The sequence below is a fragment of the Nesoenas mayeri genome, assembly GCF_963082525.1.
Source record: "Nesoenas mayeri genome assembly, chromosome: 13".
NCBI classification, from domain to species: Eukaryota; Metazoa; Chordata; class Aves; order Columbiformes; family Columbidae; genus Nesoenas; species Nesoenas mayeri.
This window is the reverse complement of record NC_137550.1, coordinates 15,716,860-15,737,519: the sequence shown is the minus strand read 5'-3', so window position 1 is coordinate 15,737,519 and position 20,660 is coordinate 15,716,860. Positions and strand designations below refer to the sequence as shown.

The following is a 20,660-nucleotide window of genomic DNA, read 5'->3' as shown; positions in this document are numbered from 1 at the left end:
GTCTTGGCTGATGGAAAACTTCTTTACACCATCACCTGTGACCCTTAAAAATCCCTTAGCTTTTCTTAGCAGCTAACACATGAAGAAAAGCTGATGAAATTTATGGATGTATATGCATATGTTGCATCAATGCCAACATTTATGTCCTCAGCTGTAAGTAGTCAAGCCCCTGAATTGTAGATTCAGTGCTTTTCTGTATTTATAACCATTCTAGTTGTATTTGATTAGAACATGAAGCGCTGATGTGTTCTGCAAATGCCTTGAGAGGTCAAGTCTATGTGGCACTAAAATAAGATCTGTGGTTATGTCGTTTTGTAAATACTTATGCCTGTAAGAACTGCTACCAGCAATTGTTCATAATATCCATGTATGTTTGACTCCTTTTTCGCTCCTATTGACTTTAATTTTTTTGCATTTTTTGAAAACTTTTACATTTCACTTTCTGTTTTAATATATGCATTCAGATCTTGACAGCCTTTGGTAAGCATCCCTCCCATTCATCGCCATCATTTGGATTTATATACAGTATCTGCTTTTCTTTGTCGTGTGTAGTCACTAGTATCTGCAAACCAAACCAGATGGAAAAACACCCATTAGTGCATTCTGCAAATGGGACTAAAACACGATGATGAGCAGAAGTGTTGTGAGAAAGCAGAAACTGAGTTAAATTACCAAGAAATCATGAAATACAGGTGGTCCAATGACTTGTATCCTCGATTGACATTGCTGTTAGTAGAAGGTTGTACCTGTCACCGTCCCAGCTCTGGGTCACCCGTCTGTGTGGCACTGCATGGCACAGGGTAGCGTAATGTCCCCTGTAGCAGTCGCTCCATCCCATCCCTCCTCTCTGGTCCCTGCTTGCTCCCCTCTCCTCCTCGTCGTCTCTGTGCCTCTCCAAGGAAAAGAACAGAGACACCTGCAGCAATATAACATGTTTTTCAGGTTTTTGGGAACTGGACCTTTGGGACAATTGTTTTCACTGTGCTGGTGTTCACCGTCACTCTGAAGGTTTGGATCTTCCTTCTTCAGTCACTTATTTTTACAGTCATTTTCCATTGCATGTGTATGTGGTGTAAAATCATGCAATAAATGTGCTGAAGGTGAGGTTTCTATTGAATATATTTCACACCACACTTAAGTCTTCTTCCGTAGAGGCAGAACTTGCTTATTGACTCTTGTCCTTTGTGTAAGTCTATGGTCTGTATTCCTCGGCTGTGCTGGTCTGTAAGTGATTAAGTTTTGGTTAAATTATTGTCTTATTATTTTGCCTTCTTTGGAGAGCTCCAGTTGGTTATGGTTGACTTTTTCCCATGCTTTCACCCCTTGGCATTCAGTCCTAGCAAGTGGAGGGGAACAACAGAGAAAGTGAGGTTGCCCACCTTGTTTCAGACACCAGCAAGCACCAGGGGATCACAAAAACACATCTGTCAAATAATAATAGCAAATCTGCTTTGTTCCACGGAGCTTTCCAGAACAAACAGTTTGTATAAGACCTCACAAAAGGTCTTTTATGTTTGGTGCAGGACAGCAGGTGGTGGCAGGAGGCAATTACAGTCCGTGTAACCTTTAGGCTTTTCTCTCCTGCAGCATCAGAGGCTGCATCAAATTTATTTTATTAAAAAGTGTCAGTTACAATTAGAAACTCACTGTTTCCCTGTCGGCTTTGTGCCAGTCTGTAGATACTGAAAATATTTTTCCTGGTGCACATATGCAGAGGTAGCTGTTTGGAGAACCTTCAGCTTTACTGTGAAAGCAGTCTGAAATTTCATATAGATAAAATCAAATACGCTGTGTCTAATATCTGTTCTGTCTCTATTTTTTTTAAACCACACAGTTAGCACTAGATACCCGATTCTGGACGTGGATGAACCACTTTGTGATTTGGGGCTCCCTTGCCTTCTATGTGTTTTTCTCGTTCTTTTGGGGAGGAGTCATTTGGCAAGTATCTTTTCTTCTTTCCATAGTGCTTTATTGGGGGGATGACTTTGACTTTGCGGGGGATGTGGCTGCAGCATCGCCTTTCCAGAGATTTACAGATGGTGGGGTGTATGCAACCAGGCTCCTTTTTCTACCAAAGAGATACCCTAAAAGCAGATAATGGTCACCAACCAGGTGCTTGGCTTTGGCAAAGAGGTGGTTTGATTTTCTTCTGCCCTTGAGGATGTTTCTGGTGCTGAGGTTCTTATCTTCATTGGGAGCTTCTGGGGTAAATATTTCAGGATCTGTTTGTGTATGTGAATGAGAAAGAAAGGAAAAATTGATGGTGGAAAGAAGCCCAATGATACGGAAGGAAAGAAAAGATGAGTCAGTTGCAGAGGAAGAGGACCTGGCACTCTGGGGAGCTTAAGGAGGAGAATGTTGCTGAAAATCCTGGAGATGAGCAGGAGAATAAATTCTCATTAATTTGAGTGCAATCAGGATTTTAGACTTAGTGTCTTACAAAAGCAGGCAAGCAATAGTACATTACAAATGTTATTAATTTTCTGTTTCCCATGCTGGAGTAGATGTTCATGTTGACTTTCCCACTATCTCCTATTTTACACCTTTCCTTACCCAGGGCTAGTGCCATGGGTTATTGGCTAGTCCTTGACCCAGCAGCCTGCTAATAAGGGTATGGAACTGATTTAAATATTTTAATTGGGAGCCACAGGCTTTGTTTAACTCTTCAGCATTCCTAACCAACAGATTCAGATCTGCAGTCTGGTCAGACCTCTGTGCTGAAATGTGTGAGGTTTCTGCTGGTGTGTTGAACTTGCCTAGCTCAATATTTTTGAGTTAATGTTAAGCAACAACTGCTTTGGTGTCCTTGTGATTAGTTATTTATGAGGCATTTTTTGCAAGAATCTGTCAGTTCCCTCCATTATCAAGGGAGAAAGACGCAAGTTACCTATTGGGTCTGAGTCTCTGGATTTCCACCATTAAGAGCAAACCAAGAACTATAGCAAGGTCCAAAGTTGAAATAAAGTTACCTGATTTTTGACAAGGAGAATAATTTATCTTTTAGTGATAGTAGTAAAATTGGTAATGGTAGCAAAATTCAGCCTGAAATGAAATAGATGTGGAAGATGCAAAATACATTCTGTAAGGTGACAGGACAGTCTTCAGAACTAGCGCAGCTGAAGGCAAGAGATGCATTGGGAGAAGGGTGGACAGTGTCTTTCTGCACAGGCTGTATCCATCTCAAAGGGAGATGTTACTGCAGGTGGTTTGATCTGAATCTGCCTTTGATTCTGTCAATTTCCTTGGGAAATTCGTGTTAACCAGAATTTGTGTCCTTTCTTTTTCAGGCCTTTCTTGAAGCAGCAAAGAATGTATTTTGTATTTGCCCATATGCTGACTTCTGTTTCCACGTGGCTGGCAATAATTCTCCTGATTTTTATCAGCCTTTTCCCAGAAATTCTTCTAATAGTTTTAAAAAATATAAAAGAGAAAAATCATCAGGTAAGGAACAAGATGATGTATCGTGCAGTATTTTTAGGAAGACCTCTCTTTACTTTTAAGCACCAGATGAACCTGTAACAGTGCTATGTACTGTTCACATCTCAAGAAGGGTTTATAGAGTCTCGTCTTGCTCTTTCACATGCCAGAAATGTCAAGAAGCTCATCTAAAAATACTGCCTAGATCTGTAGCAAGGAGAGACTCAACCCATGCCTTGCCTTAGTTGCCTTCACACGATGGAAACCTGCTATCTCTTATGAAAGTACCGTAACCCTTTTCCAACCTGAACTGATCATCAAACCCCCATATTGTGTCCTGAAAAAAGAGCTACTTGTTTTTATGTTGAAGAACATGTCCATGACATTTCCCTTGCATATGTTCTCCAGGTGGTGGTGCAGGGGGAACAGGGTCAGATTTTCTCACATCTGCCCACCCCCCTTCAAAACCAAGGGCTCGTACCGTGGGGTTAACATGCGGTGTCCAGCTCTCCTTGAAAGTGAACTGATTTATTAACAGCTTTAGAGGAGGAGGGCTTGTTTTAGAATTGTCAACCATCTCCTGAAAGTTTTCTTCATCACTTCTGCAAATGGTGAATGCCAGCACTGCTGGGCTCACCACTCGCACTGTGCTGAGACCCTTCCACCACCTCTTCTCTCTGCATGCCCAGAGGTGTCAACCATCCCCAGATGGTCCCTGCAGCCCTGTTGACCCTGGCCAGCCCCTGCTCACCCCCTCCCTGCTCCTTGACCCCCCTCTCGCAGCCGCTTTTCCTCCTGCAGCATCAGCAAGTCCTGCCGGGGGGCAGCACCTGGTGTGTCACCCACCGGCCTTGGCCTCTTGCCATCAGGTTTGCGAGTCCTTAGGCAGTGGTAGAACCCAGCCCAAGGGACGCGGTCACCCCCTTGCTGCCATCCAGCACGTGCTGGTGGAGTGGGTTTGGCTGCAGGATTTGGCCAGTCCAGAGGTGGCTCCTGCCCTGCCAGCTGTGCCCCAGACCAGCACCCTGGTACTGGCAAACTGGTGCCCAGCTGGTCATGACTGTGTCCCAGGAGGCCATGGGTTGACCTTCCAAATACTGAGATTCAGAACAGGCTTTTCTCCTTGAAGCTCTTGTATCTTGTGAGGTTTCAGTGTATTTTTCTCACCTAGGCTGACTTTTTATCTCTGGCCATTGTTGAAAAATTATATTTATCTCAATTTAAAAAAAAATATACCTATCTAATGAAATAGTAAAGGGTTGCCCTTCCTGCAACATTTGAAGTACAAGTTTGGTGCAGTATCAGTGAAGTAAAACACATATCTGCAAGACAGAAAAAAAGCCCCACCACCAACCCTAAACCATTAAAGCTGAAAGCAACAGAGGTGGTAAAAGATGTATGGTTGAATTCTTTGATCCTCTATGGGATTTCTTCCAATTAAGTATGATTTAATAGTTTCTATCCTGACACCTGTATTGAATAGGCTGAGAGTGGGTTGCTCTCAGGTGCAGGTATAGGACAGTTGGAGGCTGGTGACCCAGGGGTTACTGGGCCCCAGCTGAACTCACCTGAGATGTGACCCATTTTTTGCCTTCAGCCAATGCCAAAAGATTCATCCCCACATGCAGTACTTGCTTTCAAGAGTGCTTTATACATGTTTAAAAAGGCTCTTGTGAAATCATCAAATAGAAAAGTCTCTTCATATGTGCATAGCAAACTAAACACAGCCTGAGCCATATATAAATGTACATTCTAAGTGAGGGCTTTGTAAAATGCGTAAAGCAGATACCAGCTCTAGATGGCTGTGCCAGCAGTCAGACACTTGAAGCCAGTCACCTAGTTTTTAAAGGTAGCTAAGATCAGGTAGACGATTTCAAATAAAGACCCTTTTTGAGAATCCTGACCTTAATATTGTCAAAAAATAAACATCAGTTTCCCAGGGAGAGGATTAAGTGAAAAACAAGATTAGGGCAGTTATCTGGTGCCTGAACCCCCAACTTGACAGCTGAGGCTCCCTCTGGAGGGGGAGGATGGACTGAGGCCAGGTCAATGGGCATTTGCCTTTGACCTCAATGGGACTGGGTTTCACCGTGAGTTCCCCATAACACATGCATTGGCTCTGCTCAGTCTCTATTAAATTTTCTGTGTGGAAATGGTTTTTTTTTTAATTCTTTTTTATTATGATTTTTTTAACTGCATGGCACATTTGTTTTCCTTTGTTTCTGCCTTTCTCTTTCTTGTACTGCAATTTTCTGTCTTTTGTGCTGTTGTGAACTAGGTAACGAAGCGCCTTCCTTCCTCAGGAACATCCACTATCTTCATGCTTTCTCAAACTTCCAGCAATCACAGCTTTTCTTGGAGTGAATAAGGTGATTTCCTTTCTGAGTCACTATGTGTTGCTTGCTCTACTGCTTTTTTTCCTCCTTCTAATGCCTAACTCCTGAGAAACCCCTATTTAGATTTGCTCACCCAGCAAAACCTTGCTTCTCCCCTGCTCCTTTTTCTTTAATTTAAATATTTTGCTTTAAATATTTTCTGTCTCTTCCCCTTTGGTCTACTTCTCCACCTCAGGTGGGTGAGCTTATCGTGCTTGGGATGCCCAAGTGATGTGGACAAGGATGACACTGGTTACATTCTCCTTCTCCACTTGTAGTTTTGTGTGTTAGTGGACTAGATAAAATTCGCTAAAGCGGGGGGCAAAGGGGACTCAATTTTGATCATCCTTTGGATGACTTGGCAAACAGCTCAGGCTTGTTTGATCTAGGAGAAGCTGCCTAAATTGCCTGTCTTGCCCAGTCCATCCCACTTAATGCTGCTGTTGTTCTTTGTACAAGCAAATAAACTGCTGCACTTAACCCTCATAACAAGAGACAGTCTTGGGGATGGTGGGGCTGCCCCAACACAACGTGCCTTGAAAACATGTCCATAGTGTTTTGTTTCACTGTAGATTTCCATTATGATGTACTATCTTAAAAATATTGGTTATAAGGAGATCATGGAATCATAGAACAGTTTGGGTTGGAAGGGACCTTCTAAGCTCATCGAGTCCAACCCCTGCCATGAGCAGGGACATCTTCACCAGCTCAGGTCGCTCAGAGCCCCGTCCAGCCTGGCCTGGGATGTCTCCAGGGATGGGGCATCCACCACCTCTCTGGGTAACCTGGGCCAGTATTTTACCACCCTCACTGTAAGGATGGTTTTTCCTCCCTCAGAAGCCTCTGTAGCATAAACCCGAAGTTAACCATTTCAGGGCTGGTCTCTGAATATTCTCCGTGCGTTTTGCACTGCAAAACCCAGCCAGGATTAATCACTGGGGTATTTAGGGACCGTGTGTTGCTACTTCCCTTATGATGTGACTTAGCTGTAAAAAGGTGTGTGTGTGTCTTATATTGTTTAACCATGAGGCAGGGGCAAGCGTTGCATGTGCTATAAGTGTTTTTGCCTCGCTGTTGCAGAGCAGCAGGAGGGCACCTGATTCATTGTCGGCCAGACCTTCTGTCACACCACTTCTTTTAAGAACATTCTCAGATGAATCTAATGTGTTGTAACAGGTACCCTGTCCAAAGGAGTTGAGCTGATTTTAAAAGCCATCTATTAACCAAATGTAACCCCCACGATATCAATTAAACTATGGTTCTTGTAATCCTCTTGACTATCGGTGTGGGGTACCTGTCCTTGTGGAATGGAGATGCAATGCTTGGGATGCATTTTAATTTGGGGGAGTTGTCCTGTCCAACCATTTGGAGTTCCACATATACACAGATCCTCTCAAACTGAAATATTTTGCAGTACATAAACAAATCTTCTAATACAACCAATATTTTAGTCTAATATTATCAGACAACTTAGCCTGGAGAATACAGTCAGTGAATCGTGCTGACAGTGATTATAAAAGCTGACACTGTATTCATGGTGAAGTATTCAAATCTCAGCTATTAAAATGATTCCAGTATTGCATCTGAATTGTACCAAAATCCCTTTTTCTAGGGTGCATGCTGTTCTGTCAGATAGAATTAAGTACATTTTAATTTACCTGCATAGATTGAAACTAAACACGTGTATGTCTGTGTGTCAACATATGGTACGATGGGCATGTCTCTGTGTCTGTATGTGTATACTCACACAGAGAGCTTCCTAGTACAAGTCCACTTGATTTTAAACATTGTAGTAGGCTGATAGCAGAATAAAAATGTAAAAGTGCCGAATTGAATTCACAACTTCACTTTCAGTGAGATGTTACATAGCTGTGTGGTGTCTGCCGCAAACTTAAAACTGCAGATTTGCTGCAAACCTCTCCTACCTTTGTACCTACAGCTGTTTCTATAGAAATCAGTTTAATTGGAATGGCAGGACCAACAGCCAGGCTTGCCAGAGCTCCAAATGTAGCTGGCATCAGTCTGGCTTTCTGCTTTCCCGGGTGTTGCCAGAGCTGAGCAGCCCATCCTTCCCTGCAGACGTTAGGTGGTGCTCTCCACTGCCGTATACTGGTGCAGACTGGTGCGGGAGGCAGCCGGACTAGGGCAGAACAGGAGCTGCAGGGGACAGCGAGGGAGATGCCACTTTTAGACTTCATTGCAGCATTTTGCAGCTGTGCAAGTTGATTTTTCCATGCTATTGTTTGGTTGTGAATGACATTTGGCACTTTTATCATGGGCTAATCATTCTTCTCCTATAAAATGTTAAGTGTTCTTTTCTAAAAATAACACAGAAAAATATTTATGAATTTGGGAATATAACAGTTGCAATACATGTGCATTTTCCTTCTGATTTTTGCAGACTGCCTCCTTTGACCTACCTATATTAGTCTCATACAAACGTATAGAGAATGGTTATGTGAAGACTGAAGATGCTGTTACTAATTTGGCAGAAAGATATCCTCTCAGGATACTTTAAAGTGCTGCATACAAACACGGCGTATTGTTATGCTGTAGGAATAAAAACATGGTTTTAACCTAACAGTTCTCTTTAACGTTGCCAAGTACAGTGAGCAGCCATGCTGATAAAGCAGTAGCCAGGGCACTGGCACCCTGGTACCACTTTGTCTTTGGTTTCACCACCCACCCCTCCTCCTCCAAAAAAAGATCTGCCTAATTCTACATCATTGGAGACTAGAGAAAGCATCTATAGTAATTAATCCAAAACAGCATGAGTAAAAAGTGCGAGAGAGGAATGCCAGCCCCATTTCTTACAGGGGCTTCCTCTGCCTGCTGCAGATCTGGCTGAGAGCAGCTGAGAGCTGCTGAAGTCTCTTGCTCTGCCTGACCAAAGAAGCAGCACTGACTTTAAACCCAACAACAGCCCCCTCCAGCTCCTCGAAGGCGCCAGGGAAAGCCTGTTCCTCTCCCGCAGGAGCTGGATGCAGCCCTGCGAGCATCTCGCCTGGTGCTGGGGCTGTGACCCCTCGGCGGGTGCTGCCCCGTCCCAGTGATGGGCTGCCACATGTGTGCGGCAGAAATACTTGGGAACTCGAGAGATCTTCACTGATGATGAAAGTTGTCCAGTTACATACCGGGTACAGCTGGAAGCGGTCTGTGGTCCGTATGCAGCGCCTGTATCCATGCAGAAACCTGTGGTGCTGGGAAGCGCCTGAGCATCCTCCCCTGACCAGTTTGCTGATGGGTTTGTTCCTGGTGGAGGGTGAAGAAAAGGTTATTTTCCCTCGTGTTGTGGCTGTTCGCGATGGAAGGAAGCTTTTGTGGGGGAGGACGGAATCTCAAAAGCCGTTTTGCCTGTGCTCCTGTGGTTGTGCTTACGTTACTGCACTGTGCAGTTGCTTCAACACTTTGAAGGCCTGAGTGACAGTGTGGTCCTTGGATGATCCTGGGGACACAGGCTGTGCCTGTAAACCTGCAGGCGTATAAAACTGCATCTTGAGTTATTTGCACTAAGAAAAAAAAGAAGCCGGTTTAAAAATAAAAGGAATACATGAACCTGATGTAATTTTACATTTTATTTGGTTTTTAAATTGGCATGTTCTTTTTAAATCTACCCGTACCATGGTGATGGGGACTTTTCTCTTTAGGTTGTGCACAGCAGAAGTGACTTTTGCCTGACTTTCTTTTTTCTCTGATACTTCATATGTGGAAAAAGCGGCTTTTTTTGTTGTTTTAAATCATAAGCAGTGACTGAGCGCCCTATGCCACCACCGTTTGGTGTGAAGGTCCCCTTGGTGCTGACTGCCCCTGGCACTCTGCAGAGCGATGCAGAGGAGCTACTGTGAGAAGCATTCGAGTCTCTCCAGAGTAACGAGTTCAATGCTGCGGCTGGGTTTGGATCCCACTTGTGCAGGCTTTGTGTCACTTACATGCAAAGAAACAACCAGTTGGGACTAGATGGAACATTCATTTCATGAAATTTCGCTCAACTGTGGACAGTTTTTGGAAGAATAGAGTGTTGTTCTCTGGCTGCCACCCCTGAGGTCCATCTTTGACTCTTGGTTGGAAGCAGAATGCAGATCAGCTGCAGGCGATTTCTGCTGTTCATCATAAGGACGTTGCAATGGGCCTTACCTGAGCGGGAAAGGGGTGAGTGCAGTCCCTGTGGTCGGTGGCTGCTCTTATATCACCCAGCACGGGAGGGGACACACGGACAGGACCACTGTATTATACACGCTGCACTGGCCTCCCCACGAGTGGGGTTTGTTAGCACCACGTTAGCAACTGCGGCTTGACTCTTTGCTGCATGCAAGTAAAGAGCTGCACTTCCAGCATGTGTCCCATAGGCAAAGCTTATTTTTCTTTTTTTTCTCTCCTTTTTTTCCTTTTCCTAGCTCATTTCACAAACTTAGAATTCAACTTGCAGACCTTCTCAACTTTTCATGCTAAAATGTGGTGCCTACAGATCAAGTATGCGATGAATACAATGAAGATACACTCTACATGCCAAATCTAACCTTTCTCCTTAAATATACAGTTGCTGACTTGTGTTTACATAACCTTTAAAATCTGGACATTGAAATGCCTAATTCCTGTGATTCAAAACCATTCCAAGCCCGAATGGCCCCAAGCCTGACACTTTGCTTCTTGGATTGCTTTGTATCATACTCTCCTAGGGTCAAAATCTGCTCCCATGAAATTCAGCTGGAGGTTTGGCTGGTGACATTAGTGGGAACAGAGTGAAGCTTGCCATGTATGTGTGAACTGTCTGAAGAAAGCCTCTCAAACGGGCTAATCTCTGCAGCCCGTTTTAAGATGAAGCCGTCTTAACAGCCAAATCTTTCTCTTCCCATTTCCAAGTGTCCTGTCTCAGGATGGAACAAGCTATTGCAATAGCTGGACATTCAAATCCAAGGCATGTGTGCTCACAGGCGGTTTGGAATTAATCTGAAATGTCTCGATTAGCAGCTGTTTGGGGAAAATGCGAGTTTTCTTGGACTTGGATCTTCAGCTAATGCACTGATGTAGTGCCGGGGATGCCGGGACAGCCAGGGCTGCCCTGGACCAGCAGAATGGCTGATCCTTGTTGTTCAGCAACGGCAGAAGTGAAATTTCTGTTGCTGTGGATGACTTGTGAAGTCAGGGGTAATAGGAGACCCCTTTTGGGGTTACAGAAGGGAAGAAAAAGTGGCGATAGTAACTGTAAAGTATAAGGCAGCAGAATGCTGAAGAGGCAGTAATCCAACAGGGATGCTGTGGTTATTGTTCATAATACACAGTGTTATAGTGCTCGTCAGCGAGCTAAAAGGTCAGTACAGGCTTACTGGTGGAAAAACTTGAAGGAAAAAAAAGGCTGGGTTTTTTTAATGTAATAATTCATTGGAGTTTAGTCACTGGCTAGTGACACTGAAAGATAAGTAATTAAGATTCCCTCTAAAACCGGTAATGTGATAATGGAGGAACTTGGTGTAGTCATATCTACTTTTCAAAAACTAATCCTAATTGTTATGAGGATATTATAAATGACTTGGAATTGCATAAAAGCTTAAAATTGAATTTGTATACATGCAGTTGAAAAACTTACCTAATACTGCACCATTTATTCAGTTTCCCAGCTATGGATTTTTTTAAAAAAAACATGTAGTATATAGAAGGTGTAAATTATATGCAGGCAATGAGAAGATACATTTTCAGCTTCTGGAAAAAAAAAATTGACTGCAACCTTACATTTTTTTCACTTAAATGCAATTTTATACATTTATGTTGCTTTATATAAAGGAAATTGAATGTGAATGTTACCTTTTATGAATGCAACTTGCTCTTTTTTCATTACAGAAACTTTTGTTTGAAGTAATCAATAAACTTTGGTATGTTGTTCTGATTAATATACAATTGTTGTCTGTCTTGTCTCCTTGGGTGCTCCTAGGCAATAGTTCATAATGTGGCCTTTTACAAGGCAGTACAAGGGGAACCATCGGCATTTTCACTGGGAGGTGGGTGGTGCCAGCAAGGCCTCACTCAGTTCTCTGATGTGGAGCAGCATTTCCCAAGGAAACACTGTTTGCTTCTTATATGTTTTTACTTTTCCAGCGAGGTATTAGCCATTCTGGTAACAGCTGCTGCCTGTAGCTGGCCTATGTGCTCTAATTTCCCTGAAAAATAATGTGTCAAATTAAGAAATGAAGTCCTGTGAATTAAGTGAATAAATCGATTTAACTTTGTAGAAGCGTTGAACTCTGAGCTTTAGCTGACATTAGGGATTGGGTAAAAAATGCAAGTCCATGTGCCTGACTTGCATGTGTGCATAGAGTCTTTTTCTTAATGCTGTGCACTGGTTTGAGTGTCATGGCTATCTGTAATAAATAAGTATTTTTTTGTTCAAAGACTAGACGAGGATTATTCTGTGGTTTGTGAAGTGCCTGGAGCCGGTGAAGTCCAGGCCAGACATTTACATTGATGAAATTCCTACAGCTCAATGGAACTGTTAAAGCACCACTCACAGTGTTTGTATAATACACCAGAAAAATACAGAGGCTTTTTTTTTTTTTTAGGACATGGATCTGATTCAAAGTGAAATGTTTGTAATGAAAAACTGACAGTTTGAAAAATTCTGTTTTGGCTGCTTCGATTTCTTCAGCTCCCATGAGCCACTGGAGGACAGATGGCTGTGCTATTTAAAACAAACTATAACCTTTAAGAAGCAGCTTGTACTACTGGAAACCAGATACACGCATTGAGAATCTTAATAGCGTGAGTGAGTGACAGTGAAAATGATCTGAAGAGCTGGAAAGGGTTTTACTCTGAGCTGGCTACCCAGGCTGACGGAACAAAAGTAGTAAATGTAAGTGATGGGAGACAGCCACAGGTCATGAGGTATTTCAGAAAGCACCAGATTAGCATTTAAAATGCTCATGTAACCCTTTATGTTAGAAAGAAGAAGCCATGTCACTTTATAAGGTGTTTTTTGACAAAGACAGCAATTTTTGTCAAGGTCAGGCTGCTGGCATGAGGGCTTTTGGCACTCGGGGCGTCCACGGTGTCCCCAGCCCTCCCTGTGCCCCTGCAGCAGAAAGAGATGTGTCCTTGCTGCTGGGCTTGGGCTTTGCTGCTGGAATCTTCACAAGTCTGGGGATAACCTGCTAAGCTGGAAACTATGCTGCAGGCTGGTGGAAGGGGGTGTGTGCACCTCTGTGCGTGTTCCCTTCCAAAACCCAGAGTTGTAACAACAAATAAGGCAGGTCTGACTGGCACAGGGAACAAGTGAAAGCAGAGTGGAGTCTTTTCTCTTTTTCACATTGAAAGAGGAGGTGGCATAAAATCCTGATAAATCAGTGCGGGCTTAACTGGCTCCTGGACCAGCCTGAAAAGAGCCTGCACTGGATGGTACCCCCAGATCAGGGGTGATGCTGTCTCATGCAAACAAAATCCTCATAAAATCCCCGTTTATGAAAACCAAACAGGGCTTAATTACTCTCCCGCACAAGTACTTTGATGTTGCTATGCTTGTTCCAGAGGTGAGCAATTCCCTTCAACAGCAGCTTGACTCCAAACTGCATTTCACCAGCTCTGTTCTTCCAGTTCCCAGCACCACTCTAACAAAAAACCAACCAACCAAACTAAAAGTCCTTCTGTCCTGTTTTGCCCATTGGAGTTTGGGCATGAAAGACCAAGCGGCTGCTCCCTATTGCAGCTGGAGCTTGGGGTGAAGCAGGGGGCATGCAGAAGATGTGCAGGTGAGGAGGAGCAGTGGACGAACGGCCTGTAAAAGCCGATGGGGATAATGTGATGGAGCAGCTCAAAGGTGTTTGCAGCAGGTTTCCAGGTGGTGTAGAAGGAAAAATGGGGTTTAGGCAAGCGAGGGTAAATCATTGCAACAATCGAGCCCTGAAGTGGTGAAATTGGGGCTGTATCTCAGAGAAATTACCTGGCACCCACAGGACTGTATGTGAGAGCTGGGATATAGGGCTGCATGGAGGGTGGCAAGTTAAATTTCCCTATTCAACCAGAAACTCTTTTCCCCAGCAACTGTCAGGAGAAGGGTGTTTCTGAAGAAGACACTAGGAGACAGGATGGACTGAGCTGATGGTGACTGATGTGCGTTTGTCCAGACACTTCCAGAAGCCTCTAGCTGAGCGATATCTCCAGCGCTGTGGTGGGACTGGAGCAGCCGCAGCCAGACTTGCTGCTTGGCCTTTGCTTTCTGCGCAGTCCCACAATGAAGTCTGAAAGCAGCAGCTTTTGGAAGCTGCAGAAATGAAATCTGTGTTTTCTCCAAATTATAATAAAAATTTATGCTGGGGAGAAATAGCTGATATAATTATTCAGATCAGTCTCAAGAGGCGATTGCAGCACTGGGAGGACACTGGTGTCTGTGATTGCCTAAAATGGAGCATTCTTGTTAGATTAAGCAGGTATTTTTGAAGGGTGATTTCTAAAATCCAAATAATGGCACCAGTCCCAACAAAAATTTCTAGCATTTATCTGGAAAAAAAAAAAAAAAAAGGAGCATTTTTAATTTTGTTTGAGGTTTAGCTTTTTGTTTTGTTTTGGGTTATTTTGGTTGTTTGATTTTGCTGTTTTGTTGTTTGTTTTTGGTTTTTTCTGGTCTGGATTTAATGAAATTAGTAGGAATACTCCCTAAGAGTTAAGGATAAAGAATTGCACTCACATGAAATAAAACTCTGCAAACAGAGATGCTTCAGGTTCTGACAAGGTGTCCCCCAGCTCTCTGAGGGGCCCTTTCCCTCCTCACACAGACTTACATGTGTCACTCTCAGAGCACTGAATGTTATTATGGGCCTGGATGGGAAATGCCCGAAAAAGAGCTACCAGTGTTTCTGGCTGTCATTGTTTCTTTTTTATCCATCTCCTTGTTCCCTCTGTCTCAGCTTATCGTTCCTTGGGCAGGCAGAGAGTAACGCTCGTCTCTGGAGGAGACAAACATGCCGAGTAGCTTCTGTCAGTGTAAAATATGAGCAGCTGGACGGTGCCTCTGCTGAACGCGTTGCTGGAACGCCTGGGCATTGGTCGTGAAATACCTAAAAGGAGGGGCTGTAAGCAGCCAGCTTTCCAAAACAAGAATCTCCATGGCCATCCAGGCTTGTAAGGGAAAAACGGTAAGGAAAAGCTGTGACCGGTTATCCTGCAGTTTGAGCAAGCACAGCTTTTCTGTGTGAGAGCTGGCTGATGTTGTCCAGTGCCAGCTGGACTGGCTGGAGGAGGCGCAGCCATGGGATGTGCAGGATTCCTGCCGCATCCACTGCCATGGCCCAGCCTGGACCACCTGGGGCTCAGGTAGGGTGTGCTTGGCTGAAAAGACCTGATCCAGATCCAGTCTGAAGCATTTTGTGTTCCCTTCAGAGGGCACAAAATTGGTTGATTGCCAAACCTGAGGGATAACGTAGCTGTGTTTTCTACTGGCTACCTTCACTTTTCCAGAAGCCAGTGTTACCATGGGTGTGTGTCACTCAGTGGTGATGAGTCCCGGTTACAGCAGCAGTAGAACAAAATGGGGCCTAATTTCTCCCTGAAATGTTACAATTTAGGGAAAATATCATTCCTATGAAAAGAGTACAGAAGGAATGTGACGTGGCTGTCTTTCCATACATGTAGACTTGCATATGGCTATTTTATTACCACATTTTACTGCTGTGTATCTGAGCTGGGTTTTGTGATGAGTAACTCTCCCCATTGCACCAGATGTGCTTTATTGCCAGACAGAAAAATGTGTATTCAAACTGTTAAGTTAGTGAGAATCTGCTGTGTTACGAACAAGAAGCACTGACTGAAGGGGTGATTTTTCTTTGAAAAATTCCATATCAGTGTAAGAAGGGATGAGGTTTGCCCAAACACAGAGATTTTCATGCTACCGTCATTAGACCTTGGATCCTAAATTAATAGCCCTGACTGCTGAAGTGTTGGAAAAAGGCTGCTATTATAGTAAGGAGCATAATTAAAAGGTTGTTTTGGAAAAACAGGAACATCCACTTCTCTGTGCTGCCTTCCTGGGCAGCTCAGGCTCCTATTGAGAATAAGCTGGCACCGTTTGAACCTCAGCATCGAGGAAACTGAGGCTGATGGGACAGGCCAGTAGTGTGCTTGGAGCTCTGTCCAGCTTTGGCTATAGCGTGGCTACATGTAGTTCTCATACACTGTTCAAGGAATTTGCTAGGACGATGCTTGCAGAGGATGAAAATTTGTTGTTGTTTGTGTTTTGTTTGTTTGTTTGATTGATTAATTGTTTTTTGCTGTTGGTTGGTAGGTTGTTTTTTTCTTAAGAGATGTCCTATGGGCACTCAGGTGGGGAGTGGCTCTGGCTGCAGAGGGGTGTGCGGGGGGCGGAAGCAGAAGTCAATTAAAATAATAATAATTTTTAAAAAAAGGATACAAAGGGAGAAAAGAACGAAAAAAAAAAGGAAACGAGAAAAATAAAAAGAGGAAAATAAGGGGAAAAAAAAGAAAACGAGAGACATAGGGGAAAACGGGAGGTGTGATTCTGTGAACGGGGAAGAGGGGAGGGAAGGGAAAAAGAGAGAAAAAAGGGGGGAGAAAGGAAAAGAAGGCAAAACCGCGGAGGCGCTCGGGGCGGGGGGCGGCGGTGTCAGCGGGGCGGCCGCCGGGGCGGGCGGGGGCGGGTGCGGGGCGGGCGGAGGAGGCGGTGGCCGCTTCCCCGGCCCCGCCTCGGCGGCCGCGGGGCGGTGGAGCGCTGCCGGCGGCGGAGCGCTGCCGCGGGGCATGGCCCTGGCCCCGGCCCCGGCCGGTCCCCCTCCGGGGGGCACCTCGGCCGGGGAGATGGAGAGCTACTACTGCCTGCTGCGGGCCGCCGCGCTGCTGGAGGCCGCCGCCGCCGGTGAGTCCCGCGGGGGCTGCCGGACACCGAGGGGTGGCTTTGGGTGTCACAGGTGTCCGGGGTAGCGGGTGCGGGGGGACCCTCCGGTCGGGCGAGGGTGGGGAAGGGTTTTCCCTGGACATCCCTCTCCCTTCGCCCTCCGTGGAAGGAGCCGGGCTGCCGGCTCTGCTCCTCCAGCCCAGCCGGGAGCGCGGGTGGCCGGCACCGGGGTTGGAGTGGTGGCTGTGGGGTCGGGATGCCAAGGGGAGGTGGGCAGATATGTCCAACTGCCTCGGAAGCCCCTGGGAGGGTTCATTGCAGGAGGTTTGTTGAGGACTTTGGATGTTATTTATTTTGATGGATTGCATGAACAATGTAGAACTGGCTTGTTTTATAAGTAGAAGTCATTTTACATTGTGTTGCTGTCATGGCCTTTTTATTCTTGGAATTCATTGCTCAAAACACATTTTGAAGAAAGGAGGTTGTTTTCGGTGAGCAGGTTGTGTGACAGTGCTAGTCCCCTTCTCAGATTGCCCATGGCCAAAACTAAAGAAGTCCTCCCTGGGAAGTTGCATCTTAGCCTGATGACTATGATGTGCCCTTTCCCAGTTTCTGAAGTAGAAGAGCAGTACATGTGTGTAAAACCTGTCACCATTAGACAGCCCTTCTTCTCTCCCTTATTTCTTGGTCTTCAAACATCGCTTAATCCCAGGCTGCATAGGGGACCGCACAGAGTTGTAATGATGTTGCTGTGGTTCCGTGGCTGCACACCCTTAATGCGAGAAGCCAATGCAATCTGATCCCTTACCCTCAGGCCGTAAACTGTTCTTATGCTTCAACTGTGTTTTCTTTGATGGACAATGATTTGCTCATAAAACTATGTGGAGCCCTGACTTTTATGTTATTTTGTTTTCTTGTGGGGAGAAGAGGGTTTTTTTGTTCTGCAGAGAAGTCTTTCATAATCCAGGAAAAGTAGTGGCATCCTCGGTGACTCTGTCCTCGCTGGAGGATGCATACCCTGTTGGAGGCAAAGGCACTGATCATTCCTTATTTGTTCACAGCTGGCAGTGTGCTTGGAGCTGTGCCAGGCACAAAAAAGACACACTGACCCCAAAAAAGCTTCTAAGTCTAATTCCAGTTTCCTTGACCTCTTTGCAAAGCACCAGTTTAGGGTGTGGGAGGAGTTTATCAGGGGGTAAGTCACAGGTGAGGTATTCACCGATGTGTCAGCTGCCCCTCAAGGGATGCATGTGTATGTGCTCTTCAGGGATGGTGCTCACCACAGAACCTTCTCCTCTGCTGTGGGCTGTCCTACCTACCGTGTCTGTGCTACCCTGTTTGTTTGCTCTGCAAACAGGGTAGGAAAATGTAGGCAGAGGTGATCACGGTCAGTTAGTGGAGGATGCTATTTGAATGGATGTGATTAAAATAAGTCTGATCCTTCTTGCACTGGTGTCTGTGATGAAACACCCACACTGCTTGAACAGGAGTTGGGTGACACAGGGATGGGGACGCAGATGGTGAACGTTTTCTATGAACAGTGTAATAGAAACTGGGTGAAAGTGGGCAGCAGGTTTCTCATGAGCATGAGCACTGTCTTCTAACCAGCTCCTGGCAGATGACCTTTGTATAATGGTCATATGAAATCAAAATATCTCCACAAAGGCACGCTTGTGTGGTTGTAGCTGCAGGATCTGGATGCATGATTTGGCATCTACATAGGTTATTAAAAGAAGATACTGAAAAAGATACAAAGTTGAGTAAGGTTCCCCAAATCACGAGATTAAAAATAGATCAGAGGTTTTTTTCCTTATCCCTGATTTCTGAGCATTCAGTCTGATCTGGGTCCATGTTTTAACCATTTTGCTTCACACATCAGTACTGGAAACTTTTTGGTCATTTCTAGTATAAGGTGATGTTTTCCCTGTATCTGTGATCTATTAGACTGTATATTAGCCTATATATTTTCCCTGTATCTGTGATATATTAGCCAATATAAATCCCAAGCCTTTTACAGCTGTTTTCATCTCTAAAATGGCTTGGATTCCCTTGGAGAGCTGCGAGAGTACAGGACCAGCAGCCTCCAAAAATTCTGCGCTGCCATCAGTCCAGACCCCTTTGGGTGGACCATGGAGGAGTAGTAGTCTGGGAGCAGTCAGTAGTACGTGGGACGTGCTTCCTCTCCCTACATCACATTTGCTACAACTACAGTTTAGTGGTTTATCATTCATTTACCAGGACAAAAGTGAAGTGACAGCAGGGCTGTGTGGGAGGGAAGCAGCTGAAGTGTAAAATAGAATGGGCAAAAGAAAGAGTCTTCCAAAGCGCCGTCTTTGCCACTGAACTGGAGGATGCTTGGGGACATGGAGCTTCCCCCATGTGCCTGGAGACAGGCAGTTCATGGCTCAGCTGTCACTGCTGGTTGTGTTTGTGGTAGGAGCCTTTTGTTAAAGTCGGATTTGCCAGGCAGGCCTTGCAAGTAAATCCCAGAGCCACAAACCAAGTGAGTGCCCTCAGCCTCCTGCTGCAAATAGGCAACTTTGTGCCCACTGACACATGTCACTGTGACGGTGGTCGTTTCGGCATGTGTGATGAGCACAGCTCAGGTTGCACACCCCTCAGCTTGCTCTACTGCCAAAGCCTCAATCAGCCTATCTGCCAGCATCCCTAATGCGGCGAAGCTGAAGGCCATTGCAAAATTGAGGGCAGAGGAGCAGGAGCATGAGGAGCTGTGGTGGAAGTGGCTGGGTGGGGCTGCCTTGTTTTCTGAATCCCTTTACCTCCCGGGCGATGCCAGACGTGGGTTTGCAGTGGGGCTGAGTCAGGAGCTCTGGCTGCTGGCAGCTCCCGGGGCAGAGTTATTCTTGGGAACCTGCGCTGGCTGAGCTGCTGCACGGTGCAATTACCCTCCTGCTGCTCCAGGGGTGTCTGTCCGAGGGCTGAGTGGTGTGAGACAGACAGCGAACACCAGTGATATCCTTCCAGGCCCTCACTTTTCATGCCACTGACTTTCTCCTGCCACAAGAAAGCAGTTTGCTGGGTTTGGAGTTATGTGTTTGCTCAACAAGGGAATGCCAGAATTGAGCATTTCCATTTTCTCTTCAGGAAAAAATTGGTTTTAGTTTCCCTGGCTTTGCAGCAGAATTTCCAGGTGATACCATCATGGCAACCTGGCTGTACAGTTTAGTTTCTTGGCTGTATGGGCTGTGAAAGCAAACAAGTTGTTCCAGTGACTTCAGTGAACTTAGTTCCAGGTTCTTAGGCAGGTAATGGGGCCCAAGAATTTACTGCTGTGACATCTCCCAGGAATTACTTTGTGCACAAAGCTGGAATTGGGCTTGGAAAAAGCAGTGCTTGCATGGTATTAAAGGATGATGGGAAAGTTAGTGGTGTATGTATGTTTTTATCTGGCTTTGGAAGTCTTTTATGCTGAATGGGCTCTGGTTTGGAGGCTGATGGTGGTGGCCGGGAAGGTGTGTACTGATGACAGGTGCTAAACGTGCCTACCCCTGCACAGCTGGCAAATGTGCCCGGGTGCTGCTGTGCAAAACACCTGCAAACTCTTTCCTGAGTGTCTTATAAGGGAGGAGTAGCTAAAATTTGAAATAGGAGAAGATTAAAAGTACATTGATGCTCCTAAGTATAAGAAATTAAAGAAACTAGATTTTCTCAACTCCCACACTGAGTTAGAATGCGCAAGGGTGGGTGTTGAGAAACTTTTATTACATTTCTTGCAATAGATGTAAATTCATGTGTAGTTGAGCTGGCTTTTCTCTTTCCTAATTTTTGCTTAGTTCATGGTGATACGAGAAGATGGTTTTTCTGATTGGATGTGAGCACATCAGAGCAACCAGTATTTTGTTCTCTTGCATTAGCAGATTAGCCACAGCAATAACAGGAGATAAGATGCATGCCTTGCTGTCATTTAGTTTACTTTTTTTTTTTCACCATTTCTAAGCAAAGCTTCCAGTTTGCCAGCTGTTAAATCTAAATTGGAAGAGATTCCGCCCCTCCCCACCCCCCAGACTCCTTGGTCCCCA

The 20,660-nt window shown here is 45.1% G+C and overlaps 2 protein-coding genes across 2 annotated transcripts in view; both read left to right on the top strand.

Annotated features, from left to right (window-relative positions):
* ATP11C (ATPase phospholipid transporting 11C (ATP11C blood group)) overlaps positions 1 to 11,458 on the top strand; it is a 54,519-nt gene extending 43,061 nt beyond the window's left edge. Inside the window, exons 26-29 of the mRNA XM_080352827.1 lie at positions 943 to 1,008; positions 1,835 to 1,938; positions 3,288 to 3,441; positions 8,194 to 11,458. Of these exons, the coding sequence (XP_080208953.1) occupies positions 943 to 1,008; positions 1,835 to 1,938; positions 3,288 to 3,441; positions 8,194 to 8,310 (441 nt within the window). The 3' untranslated portion in view covers positions 8,311 to 11,458. The remainder of the gene's footprint in view (positions 1 to 942; positions 1,009 to 1,834; positions 1,939 to 3,287; positions 3,442 to 8,193) is intronic.
* A 4,568-nt stretch (positions 11,459 to 16,026) lies between these two features.
* Positions 16,027 to 20,660, top strand: part of MCF2 (MCF.2 cell line derived transforming sequence) — a gene marked incomplete at its 3' end in the record, with an annotated part of 56,786 nt that continues 52,152 nt past the window's right edge. The window contains exon 1 of the mRNA XM_080352378.1: positions 16,027 to 16,641. Within this exon, the coding sequence (XP_080208504.1) occupies positions 16,527 to 16,641 (115 nt within the window). The 5' untranslated portion in view covers positions 16,027 to 16,526. The remainder of the gene's footprint in view (positions 16,642 to 20,660) is intronic.